Source organism: Panicum virgatum, chromosome 5N, assembly GCF_016808335.1.
Source record: "Panicum virgatum strain AP13 chromosome 5N, P.virgatum_v5, whole genome shotgun sequence".
Classification (NCBI taxonomy): Eukaryota; Viridiplantae; Streptophyta; class Magnoliopsida; order Poales; family Poaceae; genus Panicum; species Panicum virgatum.
In genome coordinates this window covers 69,970,784-69,985,528 of record NC_053149.1, presented here as the reverse complement: position 1 = coordinate 69,985,528, position 14,745 = coordinate 69,970,784, and the positions used below count along the sequence as shown (strand labels likewise).

The 14,745-nt window shown below is 46.9% G+C and overlaps 3 protein-coding genes across 3 annotated transcripts; 1 reads left to right on the top strand and 2 right to left on the bottom strand.

Annotated features, from left to right (window-relative positions):
• Positions 1-2,460: 2,460 nt before the first annotated feature.
• On the top strand, positions 2,461-6,108 carry LOC120672378 (probable feruloyl esterase A). Its single transcript, XM_039952740.1, has 11 exons — positions 2,461-2,861; positions 2,971-3,040; positions 3,668-3,747; positions 3,904-3,969; positions 4,065-4,112; positions 4,187-4,254; positions 4,548-4,620; positions 4,706-4,867; positions 5,194-5,388; positions 5,505-5,593; positions 5,716-6,108. Exons 2-11 carry the CDS (start codon positions 2,974-2,976, stop codon positions 5,903-5,905), a joined length of 1,038 nt encoding a protein of 345 aa, XP_039808674.1. The 5' UTR covers positions 2,461-2,861; positions 2,971-2,973; the 3' UTR covers positions 5,906-6,108.
• Positions 6,109-6,384: 276 nt separating this feature from the next.
• On the bottom strand, positions 6,385-14,401 carry LOC120672376 (6-phosphogluconate dehydrogenase, decarboxylating 1). Its single transcript, XM_039952738.1, has 6 exons — positions 13,899-14,401; positions 12,572-12,768; positions 12,156-12,345; positions 11,162-11,553; positions 8,887-10,953; positions 6,385-8,102 (listed from the first exon to the last, which is right to left on the bottom strand). Exon 6 carries the CDS (start codon positions 8,093-8,095, stop codon positions 6,653-6,655), a length of 1,443 nt encoding a protein of 480 aa, XP_039808672.1. The 5' UTR covers positions 8,096-8,102; positions 8,887-10,953; positions 11,162-11,553; positions 12,156-12,345; positions 12,572-12,768; positions 13,899-14,401; the 3' UTR covers positions 6,385-6,652.
• On the bottom strand, positions 6,390-14,288 carry LOC120672377 (receptor-like cytoplasmic kinase 185). Its single transcript, XM_039952739.1, has 6 exons — positions 13,899-14,288; positions 12,572-12,768; positions 12,156-12,345; positions 11,162-11,553; positions 8,887-10,953; positions 6,390-8,102 (listed from the first exon to the last, which is right to left on the bottom strand). Exons 1-5 carry the CDS (start codon positions 14,020-14,022, stop codon positions 10,468-10,470), a joined length of 1,389 nt encoding a protein of 462 aa, XP_039808673.1. The 5' UTR covers positions 14,023-14,288; the 3' UTR covers positions 6,390-8,102; positions 8,887-10,467.
• Positions 14,402-14,745: the final 344 nt, after the last annotated feature.

Below are 14,745 nucleotides of genomic sequence, written 5' to 3'. Positions count from 1 at the left end.
GTAGACCTCGCACTCCACTCCTCTGCCCTTGAGGGTAGAGACGGCTGCAACTAGCTAGTCGTCGCTCCGTCCCTCGTGATGTGAAACTCTGAACTTTTGGGATTCAGTGAGGAAGTGATTTACTGAAAATGAAACGATGTAGGTTTGTTTGGTTCCCCGTGCACGCCATCGATGAAGAACAGGGGGAAGCGGGAATAACAATCGCGCTCCATCCAAAATAATTCAGAAATTTTTGGGAACTAAACGCGCCCTCAGATGTCAGGACCCAAAACTATCACCGACAGTCACACGGCACCGTTCCGTGCTCCCGACGGTTTTGAGCCCGGACCGTTTCGTCCTTCTCAAATCTCAACCGTGGGGCCCAACTTGGAGTCTCTCATTCGTCTCTTCTGTTTCCGGCACGCCTGCCTGAGACGTCCAAGGATGTTCCTTGCGTCATTGCGTGGCACGGTGGCAGCCTCCCCAATTGGCAATTCCCTGGCGCTGCATCTCTGACTCTGATCCGTCCAAGCAAAAGCAATTCAGTTTGACGCAGCTACGCCTGTTTGAACGGCTCATTCGCCGCCGGCGAGCAATTCTGAATGGTTCTATGTGATCGCGTGCTGAATTTTGATTTGACGCCGGAGCAAGGTTCGCCAGCCGGCCAGCAGAAAGATAAACATGCACGCAGCAAAAGCATGGCTGAAAAAAATCAAATCAAAGATGAGGCCTTCGTTTTCGAAAGAGATCGATCGGTCGATCGCCAGGGGGCAGGGGCGGCGAATCTGGGCAGCAGCAGCACATCGATCGATCGTTAACCTTTGCAGTGGTTGCCGCATGAAGAAGCTACGTCGAGCTCATGCAATAACCACCTCAACAAACTGATGGATCGAGGCATCGCATCCTACTCCAAATTCCAAAGGAAACGGAAAGGAAAGCTCGATCTAGCTGCGACGTCCCCGGCACGGGAAACGTAATCGGTTTGGTGAAACAGGGCGCTGATCGCTCGTGCCCAGCTCCTTGTCGCCGTCCGTTTCATTTGCTTGATTGCTTCCTCCTGACATCTCTTGCCACCCTACGACCTACGATGCAAATATGCAATCAATGTCCCTCGTCAGATCTAGTTGGCCGTGCTCACTCACTCGCGTAGCTCCAGGAGAGACTAGGGGCTGTTTGTAGGATTTCGCCTCCTCCCAAAACAACTTCGTTTCCGGCTCTTTAGATAGGGGGCTTCCCTCATGGAGTTGAAGCTATTTTAAAAAATATTTGATAAAATAGTTTTGTCTTGTTTTTAAAAATACCTCTTTTTATTTTCTCATTTTCTTTTTATTTTTCTTCCCTTCCCTTATCTTCCTTCCTTATCCCTTCTCTTCCTCTTGGTTCATCTCGTGTCATCCTACTCTTGCTCCCCGCCGGCTACCCAGCTTCTACTTGCCTCTGCACACCGCCAGTTGCGCTGCCCAACTTCTACCCGCCTCCACGCACACACCTCACTCTATCCGCCCGCCGCATCTTGCTCCCTTCGCCTCCTGTGGCGCCTCACGTAGCCGGTTTGCTCTCACGCCGACTGTCGACTACCGCCTTGGCCCCCGAGCACCACCTCCTCCCCGCCATTCGCTGTGTTCGCTTAGCTGTGACTAGTGGCTACTGGTGATTTGTTATGAGAGAGCAATACTGCTAAGTGGCTGATGCTGATTTAGTATGAGAGAATAGTACTGCTGGCTGGTTGACTGACAAGCCAATCAACCAGAACGATTGACGATGTTGTGGCGATAAAGTAGAACGAATGGACATGATCTATTTGTGGAGCCGTGTGGAGACTCCTTTCGTGGCTCCACCTCATGCGTGGAAACCGCATGGGACTCCAGAGGCTTCTTGCTAAGTACATCGATACACGATACACCGATACGGGTACGGATACGGCGATACAACGATTTTTAAAAAACAAGGATACGCCAATACGACAAGTGTATATATATATATATTTCTAAAATGTAAATTATCAAATAATTCTAGAGAATGAAATAGATGGTAAACATTACGTTTCCAAAGAGCCAACATACGTAGCAAGTGTTCAAGTTCAATCAGAAATAGCTAAATGATTAGTTCAACCAAAATGAGTTTATGTTGGTGGGCTCTCGGTGCTCTTTCAAATGTGGTGTTATTGGTCTAAAAATATCGGACAGAGTATCGGGCCATATCGAATGACGTATCAGAAATTAAATCTTTTATTTTTAAATTATAATTTCTCGATACTTCTCGATACGCATATTGAACTGTATCAGAGCGTATCGCCATTGAATACGAGTACGGCATTCATTTTAGAGTATGGGTAATTCGTAGGCTTCTGGCCCGGAGCTGCTGCGGCAAAATGCACAGCCCTGCCAAACGGGCTCAGGTTTATGAGAGAGAGGCCAGCGGATTCCTGGGAATTATTGGTGCCATGAGTCTAATCCTTCCGCACCATTCTTTCTGGGTTGGGGGCGGATTGCGACCCGCTTGGTTACCAATCCATATCCCGACGATAAACTTCAGGGGGTCATGAGTGTCATTTCACACCGACCCAGTGTTCTTGTTATCGCTCCTACTCCCTATATAAGATGACTCTAATCTAATCAGCGGGTCGGGCTCTCGCTTCTTCGCTCCCTTAATTTATCACTCCTATAAATATAATTTATTTTATTTCCGCCTTCTTCTCAACTTTAGTATCCCCAACTGTCCCCGCACCTCAGAAAGTCAGAACCCGGATTGCTTGTCAGAATAAAATTTCGCACAAGTTCGGATTGGCCAATCGGGGATCCTCCGGTCTCCTCCCCAATTTCTTGCGCTCCACGATCGCGCGCGACAGGATTTTGGCCTGGGTTCCGCCGATTTCGCCTCCGGTAAGCGACTCCAGAGCTATTTCACCCAATTTCTTCCGAAATTAGTCGACTTCGTGCGGGACGCGTCGTGATTTTGAGTGCACCTGGTTTCTCTGTGCTGTGTTTTCAGGGCATGGAGCGCCGCGGGTTGCTAAAGGCAGCTCTTTTTCTGTGCTTGCTTGCTGTTTGCTCCGGGAGAGGTAAGCAGTTAACCCCCCACAATGTTGTGTTCTAGCAGTGCCTGCTTGCATTTAGAGGTGCTCATTGCACTTCATCTGCTCCACTTTGGAATGCGGATGGGAGTATTTGGGGGAAAAAAGAAACAATCTGCAACAAATGAGATACTTAGTGAGTCCAATTTTTCAGAAGCAACTGGATGAACTGACATGCTGTCTATTTCTATGGAATATAGTGTACCACACACTTGGCAAATTACAGAGCAATACGTCGAAATATGTTTTTTATGCTAACCCATTTAGTAGTACATAAAATTACCTTGATTTTTCATTTCAATTCTTGAGGTTGAAAACGTTGGAGGCGTGTCTTGTCGGTATGGTTTTGTAGCCTGGTCGTAGTAAATTTTTCTTGAACAAGTGACATCAATATTTTTTGTATATTAGTACAGTATTTTGCATACAGATTTGATTCAAAGACGTCACATATTTCCACTTTAACTTCTGAAGAAATTTTCTGTATGATTATAATTTCCATGTTACATGCTATGTTTTTGTTAGCTAGTTTGTCTCCAAGTATTCATCATGTTCCATATTACTCTTCAGTATTTTCTTAATGAATCTTAATTTGTATGCTTTACTTTTGTCAAACAGAACTTACGATCAAACATAACCCCTCCACTGCCATATACAACTCCACTCTTGCCAAGATACTTGTGGAGTATGCTGCTGCAGTAAGCTCATTTACCTTTCTTCCATTAGTTTTTCCTCAATGTCAATTAATTCCTTCCACTATTTGCGCAAAATTCATACAAAAACATACCACTATGTGTAGGTTTCTGCCTTTTCTTTTACCATGTTTTGTAGTTAAATGTCGTGATATTTTGCAGATCTATACGGCTGATTTGACACAATTATTTAATTGGACATGTGCTCGATGCGGTGACTTGATTAAGGTAAACCTTCACTACCACTCACCTATGTTCTGAGTCTTTCCATACCACCTATGTAATTTTGGGTATGGATGATGAAATCTCATTGGATGACCCAGGGGTTTAAGATGATACAGATCGTTGTAGATGTTGAGAACTGCTTGGAGGTTGTTCCCTACTTTTTTTGTACCTTTATCTTCATGTCGTATAGTATACTGATCATTTTTCAATGAATAAGCAGGCATATGTTGGTTTTGCTAGTGATATTAATGCTATAGTTGTTGTGTTTAGAGGAACTCAAGAGAACAGGTACATTAAATCTCTTTTTTGCTTATAGTTCTTAAAAACTGCTATTCTTGTTTCAATTCAGAACTTCTAACACTTTAACTTACACGAATAGATCAATTATGTATTAGTACAGTTTGTTCGGTCGAGGCCGGAGCATCCTTAATCTAAAAAAATGTACTAGTACAATTCGTTGAGATGCATTATATATGTTATAAATACTTGACCTTTTTTAGTTGAAAACGAGGCATATCTCTGTGCAATGTGTCAAAATGTACTTTATTACCTTAACTGCACTGATTGTCCATTTTTCTCAGCATCCAGAATTGGATAGAGGATTTGTTATGGAAACAGCTTGATCTTGACTACCCTGGTATGCCTGAAGCAATGGTGAGTATAGCTGAAGGATTATAGTTAAACTGCACTTGTGATAAACCTGCTTCATATTTCATACTAGTATTCTACCTGGTTATAGGTGCACCGAGGGTTTTATTCTGCCTACCACAACACGACACTACGTGACGGAATAGTCAGTGGTATTAAAAAGACTAGGAAATTTTATGGAGATATTCCAATCATGATCACGGGGCATTCAATGGGAGGAGCTATGGCTTCATTTTGTGCATTTGATCTTGTTGTAAGTACTGAGCCTTGCCTGAAGCATATGCGCTTTAAGCTTTTACTACTTGTTCTTCAGAAATTTATGCTCGATAGCTACATTCGCAGCTGCTGGGTTAGCCTGTTGTGGCGATGATGTTTCTTCATCTTTTGTTTAGCAACCTAAAGCTTATGTTGTGTTTCAGATAATCTTCTACATGTCTGAGCAGTTAGAATTTTGCCATAAATGTAGTTTTAAATAAAAAGGTTTGGAGTGCCATGTTTCCTAAAAAGCCAAGACTATTTGCCAAAACTTTCTTCCTGCTTGTTTAACTTCTACATCCAAATAAATGTCCATATTTTTAGGTGAACTACGGACTGGATGGCGTAAAACTGATGACATTTGGGCAGCCTCGTATTGGCAATGCTGCTTTTGCTTCTTATTTCAAGACATACTTGCCTCATGCAATTCGAGTTACTCATGCCCACGATATCGTGCCCCACCTGCCACCATACTTCTCATTCTTCCCAGAGAAGACCTACCATCACTTCCCAAGAGAGGTATGATATGCACTCTACAGTACAGTTAATATTCCACTTTTACAGATAGCTGGTACTTGGTACTCCTGGTTTCTATGCTTCCCTAGATTCCAACACTTTATTTTTCATTTCTTCAGGTATGGATCCATAACATTGGACTAGGAAGCTTAGTCTACTCTGTGGAGAAGATCTGTGATGATTCTGGTGAAGACCCAACTTGCAGCAGGTCATCGATCTCTCTCAAATGAAAGATCACAGCAGACAGCAGATGCATTTTTATCATTTCTTTTCTTCCTCTTCACTTTAAGCTTTTTGGAGCTTCTCATACTCATCTTTGTTGGTATTCAGGTCGGTAAGTGGAACTAGTGTGCACGACCATATATACTATCTCGGTGTCAGCATGCATGCAGAAGACTGGAGCAGCTGCAGAATCGTCATGGACTACAGCAAATTGCAGTATCAGATGGACCTCAATGGTAATGTCATATTGTCGAAGCAGCCTGGTTTGTCGAATGATAGAGGATTCAGTGCCCAGTGAACAAGTGTATGATATGTATAGTACGATAGCATCACGAATCAGTAATGTGAGATAGCACTGCACAGATATTCCCACTCATCTCTGTTGTGATGCTTGCTGTTAAAATATTCCTGCATCAAACCGGAGGGTGAAAGGAGCACGCAGATTTGGATATTCTTGGTGTAAATGTGGTTGCGCAATATATTGTTCAGTTTGCAAACATCTGTGCTGATATTGACAAATGCGTTGTGTATTCAATAATTCATCCAATCTAGTTTGAGCAACAACAAAACTTGGAGCATTCGTGTTTCTTTAAAACTGTTTAGTATGAGCTTTCGTGAAATGATATTAAGCTATTTCAAAGTTGTCCATCAAGCCTAGTTTAGGAGTACTGGGACAATTACCAATCAACAGTTCAGTGCAACAACACAGAGGCGAGAGAACTACAAGAGAAATAGTTTCTTTCAAGGCAAAAGTAAATGTAATGATTCATCAACATGAGAACTAGAAACAAGCATGCCAAAATGCTTTTATTCATGTAATAAAAATTACAAACACAGATTGCAAAGTTCCAGCAAATTTAAATGTTCTCCATCCGGGACTGCTTAGTGCTTACAAGAGGGAACTCTGAACTTCTGACCCAACTTAAGCAATGTGCATGGAAAATAAAATTCAACCACGGTTCCTCCCCTGCAAGCGATATATGACTGATTACTCAACATCCGGCAGTCTTATCGTGTTTTGGCATGCCGTTTGTGCAGCAGCAGTTCAGATCTTGGAGTTGCGCGCAATCTTGAACCACTCGGTGTGGAAAGAACCAGGCATGTCGACCCTCTCGTAGGTGTGAGCCCCGAAGTAGTCCCTCTGTGCCTGGACCAGGTTGGCGGGCAGCCTGTCCCTGCGGTAGGAGTCGAAGTAGGCCAGACTCGCAGACATGCCCGGGGTGCTAACGCCATTGTTGATGGCTAGGCAGACGACCCTGCGCCAGGCAGCTTGCCTGTCCATGATCTCCTGGGCGAACTCAGGGTCCACAAGGAGGTTGGCAAGGTTGGGGTTCCTATCATAGGCCTTCTTGATGCGGTCGAGGAAGATGGCACGGATGATGCACCCTCCCTTCCAGATCCTCGCTAGCTCACCAAGGTTGAGTCCCCATCCTTTCTCTGAGCTCTTGGCCTTGATGATGTTCATGCCCTGTGCGTAACTGCAGATCTTGGAGGCGTATAGAGCTTGCCTCACATCTTCAATCAGCTGTGCCTTGTCCACTGGTAGGCCAGTGGAGTAGTCACCTTGGAAGATTTTGGAAGCCTCGACCCGCTCGTCCTTCAGACCGCTGAGGAACCTGGAGTCCAAGGATGCCTCAATTGTAGGAGCAGCCACAGAGAGTTCAGCAGCCTGCTGGACCGTCCATTTCCCAGTTCCTTTCATCCCGGTCTTGTCCAGGACCTTGTCAACCAGGTAGCCTTCACCCTGCTCATCCTTGATACCAAAAATATCTGCGGTGATCTCAATCAAGAAACTGAGGAGCTCACCCTTGTTCCATTCAGAGAACACCTGCTGCAGTTCACTGTTTGTGAGCTTACCCACGGACTTGAGAACGTCATATGCCTCAGCAATCAGTTGCATGTCACCGTATTCAATTCCATTGTGAACCATCTTGACAAAGTTGCCTGATCCACCTTTGCCAATATATGTGACACATGGGCCGCTGTCCGGGACCTGGGCAGCCACCTTCAGAAGAATATCTTCGATGTACTTGTACGCCTCAAGAGAGCCTCCAGGCATCAATGACGGGCCATTGCGGGCACCCTCCTCTCCTCCGGAGACACCCATGCCAAGGTATAGGAGTCCACGCTCCTCCATTGCCTTCTCCCTCCTCTCCGTGTTCTCATACCACTCATTTCCTCCATCAATGATACAATCGCCCTGCTCCAGGTGTGCCGCAAGGGTGGCAATGGTCTGGTCGACCGGCGCCCCAGCCTTGACAAGCATGATGACGACACGAGGCTTCTGAATGGAGCTCACGAAGGATGCAGGGTCATGGAAACCATACACAGGGAGGTTTCCTTCCAGCTTGGCGCGCTGCACTGTCTCATCAACCTTGGAGGTTGTCCTGTTGTAGACAGAGATGGGGAACCCTTTCTCCGCAATATTGAGGGCAAGGTTCTGCCCCATGACCGCGAGGCCAGCGAGACCAATTCTCGTGAGAGCCATCTCCTACCTGGCCACACAAGCAGCAAACACATCAGGTTTATCCGTTTATGGATCGAAATGCAACTTCACATAGACGATAGATCTCAATCCAAATGTAACAGAGGATGTGTGCTTTGGACCTTTACGGGTGTTAGGTATGAGGAACAAACCCATCCTGTAGGGTGATACAATTTGTACAACCGATGCGAATCAGATGAACGAAGATGCATCATCCTAATTACTGCTGGTTTGTTGTGAACAAAAGACAGATAAATCAAAGACAGTGACCGAGTGCTGAGTGCTGACTGGTGGCTACTACAAGGATGCACACTACAAAAGCCAATTTTGGCGGAAAGGATGGAAGGGTGACAGGCACACAAGCGCGCAGCATGTTAAGATTTGAGAGGTAACTCGCTGGCCAGGTGAGCAAGAGCGGGCATTTCCGTGTCTAGTAACCCAACGGACTGTTTGAAACGACGAGAAAGTAGTCGAATCTACAGAAGTTTCGCATCGAAAGTCCATCGGTAACGACTAACGTCAATTCGTATCAGATTCGGATAGAAGTAGGAGTATCCGTTCCACTTCCAGAAAGGAAGATCCTGATTGAACGGCTACCCAACAAACAAAAGTTCCGCCGGACGGAGCGCGCGGAACGTCACACCGAACCCGTCCAGGCGAGGTGGGGCATCCCTGACGAGCAGAACCGGGAACCAACCAACCGATTCCCCTCCGCATGGGAGGAGGAGGAGGAGGAGGCGGAGCAAGATAGAGAGAGGCGCAGTCGCGGCGGGAGGAGGAGCCAAGGAGGTTACCTGGATCTGGATCGAGGCGCGCTCGACCGGCGGAGAGCCTCTCTGCAGTGCGGTGCTGAATCGGGGCGGGGGCAGGAGGAAGATGGCACGATGGACTTTGGAGTTCGGGCCTCCTTTTGATCTGCAGCGCCCGCCTGCGTGTTGGCGAGTGCTCGGGCTCACGGCTCACCTACCCCGGCGGCTGGGGTGGGCCAAACGGAGCAGCCTGCAAATATTCCATCCACCCACCCTCGCAAACTCGCAGCCCCTTGTCTGCCACCGACGGTGGGTCCTGTACCCGCTGGGCCCCGCGCCGCCAGTCGCCGCGGCGGGTAGGTAGGCCAGTCGAACAAAACGGACGCGTGGGTGGGGCCACGTAGCAGTGAGTCAAACAAATCTCGGCGGCGATCCGATCCGCCTAGTCGCCGCCGTGGGGCCTCTCTTCGTCTTCTTCGCGGCCGTTCAGATGGTGGTCAACGGCTGCTGCCTGCGGCAGGTGGGAAGAAAGACGCCAGCCATGGGCTACTGTTCTCGTTCTTCCCCGCGGTTCGCGGAGAGGAAATCTGAAACGTTCCTCTTCTGAGTTCCTCCTACTCTTCAAACGCGTGCCCCAGCTCTGAAAGCCCAGCTTCTGAGGTGATCTCTGATCTGGGAGGCGGAGAGTGTAGGGGAATTTTCCGCAATGAGCGAAAGCCAGCATTGTATCCGGTCATCAGGTGAGCCGTCCAAAGGTAGTAGCTTCAAAAGCAGATCCCTGCTGGATTTCGTTCTTATGATGATGATGATGATGATGATCTCCTTCAGGACGGACTGATCAAGCTGTCCTGGCAACACCGGCCGCCGAACTTCGGAACGGTTTGCTGCCCTCGGAGCATCCGCCATCCGGGACTAGCCAATGTCAATCTGCCGCCGTCCCCGGTTGCTCATCGTGCTCAAATAGTCGTCTGCACATGTTGCAACTTCAGTACAGCATGCTCAGACAGATTTGCAGGTGTTCTGTAACTCAACAAGACAGGAGAACCTCCAAGAAAAAAAAAAACAGCTGTACTAAACACCGTAGCCTGTCCTAAATATCCAAACAGGATTTCACAAACAAGCTTCACGGCCTCTCAGGCAGCGAAACCTGACACCGAGTTATACATTCACAACATAGACGAAATTGAGCATGCGTGCATATATATGATATAACCGTAAAAAAACGCACTTGTCCAATGCGACTCTGTGCACCCCCTCTTCTCAAATCTACCTTCCCCAACTGAATCCTACAGGCTCCTCAGCTCCACCGAAGCATGTAACACGATCACATTCGCAAGGAATGGACGCCAGGAGGATGCGTTAAAGAGCAAGAAAAGCCTTATTCACAGACAATGGGATCGATGACAATGTATCCGGGACCGAGATGGGATCCCTTTTGGTGCTGATGAGTGCTCAACTCACCCCTCTGCTGAAGTGATGCCTGAAACAAAACCTGCCGGTTTTACTCATTTGTGCTGTCAAAGCTGCCATGACCATTTGATCGCTCTCTTGAATATTCCCCCCACATTTTGGCCTCCGCGATAGCGCGCTGCCTGTCAGCGGCCCTAGGAGTTTCTCTTCTCATCATTATCTAAAAAAAGGAGTTTCTCTTCTCCTTCCAGTTTGAGCTGGGCTACCCACTTGTGACCCTGTCACGTCCAAGTCATCCAATCCTGATCGCCGACCGGAATCACCAGTAGAGCTAGTCCTGCTAACCTCTGCTCCATACTTTGATGCCCTGGCAGCTTCTCTCCTCCGCAGGTCTGGAGAGTGGTGGTTTGGGGAGCGCATGTTGCGTTGGTCATCGTTCCACCCAGCAGGATTTCTGGCCCTGGGGGTAGATGAATTGCTCCGACTGTGTTGAACAGGGGCATTTGGGTCATATGCCTGAGAAGCAAGATATGAGAGGGCAGTGACGACATCCCCTATATGAGGGCGTGTGGTAGCTTGCTCTTGCAAACACATGGCAGCAACAGCTAATGCCTGATATAGACCCCTCATGGGGAAGCGGTCCTGAAGCATCGGATCAGCCATTTTAGGGAACTTCCTGCGGTCCTTAAACAGTGGACGAGCCTGCAGATTAGATGAACTATATCAATTTTCCAGATAAAACTGTCTAAATGAATGTTGCTGATGCTGCAAGACTGCAGCAGAAAATAGTATCTGATAGCAATTTGAAATGACAGATGTTGAGAGAGGCATTCATTCATAAGCGCACACAGCTTGATTTTCATGCTGTCGGACACAAAAAGAGCTACATGCAATGAAATATGAAACATACCCATGCCACTAGGTTTTGCTCCCCCTGGGGCCTGGTATTGTCAATTGCTTTGCGCCCTGTGATGAGTTCAAGGAACACAACACCAAAGCTATAAACATCGGACTTAACTGTGAGCTGCCCAGTCATTGCATATTCTGGGGCACAGTAGCCATATGTACCCATCACACGTGTTGAAACATGTGTCTTGTCACCAACTGGACCTAGTTTTGCAAGGCCAAAGTCCGATAGCTTTGGGTGAAATCCTTCTCCAAGAAGAATGTTTGACGACTTGAAATCCCTGTAAATAACAGGAGGGCTTGCCTTGTCGTGAAGGTACTCTAAGCCCTTGGCAGCACCTGCGGCTATCTTCATCCGTGTGTTCCAATCAAGAGCTTCTTTATCTGGTGGCAGATCTATATACAAAACAGATACTCCTCAGTTATAAGACGAAGAGAGTTGTGACTACCAGGAATTGGAAGAACAAAATAAAATATAAAACCATGAATATAAAATCAGAAAAAAAGAACATCCATATATGGTTACCATTTTTGTTTTCGAATTGAGAACCTTTCTGAATTTGGAGCTCCTAGTTTTTTTTCTCTTTACTTTTTTTTTTCTTTTCTGCAGTTTTTATCTTACATTTTTTTTAACTTTACAATCAGCAAGCTGCATTCATAAGTCTGGCTAAATACATACACAAGTCTCAAGCAAAAAACCAAGTCATTTTAGCATATGAAAAATACAGCAAACCGAAAGAAGTGAAATTTAGCACACCAAACATATATGATAGGCCCAATAGTAGTACAACATACATCATGATGGTTTTAACTTTTAAGCTGAACCAAGTCACAATCTATCAACCTAAGTGCACATGTACAGTCAAGTCAAGAATAGCGCATGTTAAACAGTCAGATGAAGCATGCCACTCCTACAGAGTGCCATGATGGTTTCCTTAACGTTGTTATAGGCACTCATGGAATTTCAGAAGACTGGATGACAGAGAAGATACACAAACCATGCAGATGATCTTCTAGTGACCCCAATGGCATAAACTCGTAAACAAGAAGGCGTTGGTCACCGTCAGCACAGTAGCCAATTAGATTGACCAGGTTAGTGTGATGTAAGAGACTGAGCATGAGAACCTCAACCAGAAATTCCCTATTTCCTTGGAGACCATTACGATCAAGTTGCTTCACAGCAACAGCCTGGGAAGTAGAATTATGTTAGTATCCAGGACTAATCCAAGTACATAAGTAGAATTATTTGGTTAGCATCCAGGACTACTGCAAAGTGTGCATTAAAGAGACAACACAGTAATTCCATCAGCATTTTATTTAATATTTCAATCAAAACCATTCAAAACCCAAATCAAGGGGACTTAGCATTACAGACAAAATACCAATGCGTCAAGATGGTTTAAGAGAGACTTACCTGCCCATTCTCCAAACGTCCTTTATATACACGGCCAAAACCTCCCTCCCCCAATAAGCAATCTTGCCTGAAGTTCTTCGTGGCAGCAGCAAGTTCGCGAAAAGTGAAAGTCTGTGCTGCAATATTTTGACTGTTCCCGTCTCTATGGATAATTATGTCCTTCTTAGAGTCTGATCCACCCTGTGATCTAGATTTATCTAAGCAAAAAAAAAGCATATATTGAATCAGTAAGCAAATGCATTAAAAGATGCAACATGAGAAAAATGCAGAACTCAGAGAAGCGGCATCATATCAGTAAAACACAAAAAAAGTTGCAACAGGATGTAACATAACCTGCAACTCTAGATGTTCCTCTTTACTTTAAAGATATACATTTACATGTAAGTAGAATTGTAAAAAATAGTTGCTTTATCAAATCAGTTATTTCTCTCCCCGCAGCATTAAAACAGTTTTGTAAGCAGCTAGACAGCCAGGTGATGAAAAATCAGTTTAAGAATCAGTTGATTACTTCCAATGGCCAGTCGGCTAAGCTTGAAAGCATCATCACAAGGATGTAATGACCAAGCAAGAACTACCTATAAACCCCTATCCCCCATCTTCTCTACACTGCATAAGGTCACTATAACCCATCCTAGAATACAGTATATGTAAAAAAACATCCTAGAATTTTAAAATATCAGACCACCAAGCCACTGCATGCAATTTGCACATCACAGGGACACAGACATGGGAGCTGCCAGGGTAGAAAATACAATTTGCAGGTCACAGACATGGGGAGCTGCCTAGGTGGAAAAAGTCCGAACCTATTCCCGAGAGGCAAAACATCAATATAACAATCAATTTCTCAGTGCCTGAATCCTGGCGATCCTTACCAAGTCGAAGGACTGCAACTGGCAACTGCAACAACACATCCATCACTTTCCACCCACCTATTGACTATTGAGGTTCGTGGCTTGGCTTCCATTACTCCAGAAAACAAATACTACCAGTATAGTGTGTATCTGTATCCAGCCCAACGCGCTTTCAGACACTCTCCAGTCTCCACGGACGTGTTGTACTGGTAACGCTCGAGCTATAGTTAAATGTAATAGCCACAAAATGAGCCTAGCACTAGCACGCGTCCCGTGCTGTCCCCCACCAAATGCAGCACAAAGCTCGTCTCCGCCGATCCATAACCACTAAGCTCACTAGAATGATCTCCAGCTAATTTGGCTCCATGAAAACTCTCACGGTTCACGCGCAGCAAGCAACAAAAGAAGACGACCAAGCCGCAGCGAAGGAGCGAGGAACAAACAATCCCCAGATCCAGTTTGGTAGACGGCCGCACCTGATCCGACCCTGGCCACCCCGCGATCCGGCGGCCCGTCCTTGCGCGGGTCCTTGGCGTCGGCGGCGGCGGGCTTCTTGGCCTCCCCATCGTGGGCCGATCCGAAGCACACGAAGCAGCTCATCCAAGCACCGCCCCGGGAAGAAGACAGCACCGAGGAACGACGGGGGACGGGGACACCGGCCGACCGAATGAACCGGGAGCGTCTCCCCGATCTGCGGCAGCAAGCCTCCCCAAAACCGGATTTTTAAGCCGGCGGGAGGGGGCCTGGGCCCCAATTGGGGAGCGCTAGTGGGGGGATTCGGCTCGAGCGGGAGGGCGGCGGTGGGAGTGGGATGGAAGCTACACGAAGGAGAGGAAGAACATGAGGCTGTGGGGGGGCAAAGCGAAGGCAAACAAGCGTGGTAGAGAGAGAGGGGGGTGGGCGGAGCAAAAGTCAGCTCTGGGCAGGCGGAGGCAGTGGAGGGGAGAGAGAAGGGAAGGGGATCTTTGGGGCACATCCGCTTTCCTCGGCTGCCTGCCACCTCTCCGCTTTTAAATGGCACGGAAGCAGCCTCTTAATTCCGGCCCATGTTTACTGCGCCAGTCATCAAGCTCATTCACTTGCCAGGCCCTGCTGACCGCTCACACAGTGTTGATACTACTCTTTTTTTTTCTTTTTTGTCCTCGAGTTTTTACCTCCGGAGAAGTGACAACGAGTGCTCGAGTTACCGTTGGCGCTGGGGGAGCTCTCGCGCGGAAAACGACGACGCTATCGAGAGCTCCTGGCCACGCGGATATTTCGAGCGGCCACCGGTGCTTGCTGTCGTCGGTTTCGAATTCGTCCTCTTGCTCTTCGCGGCGAGGT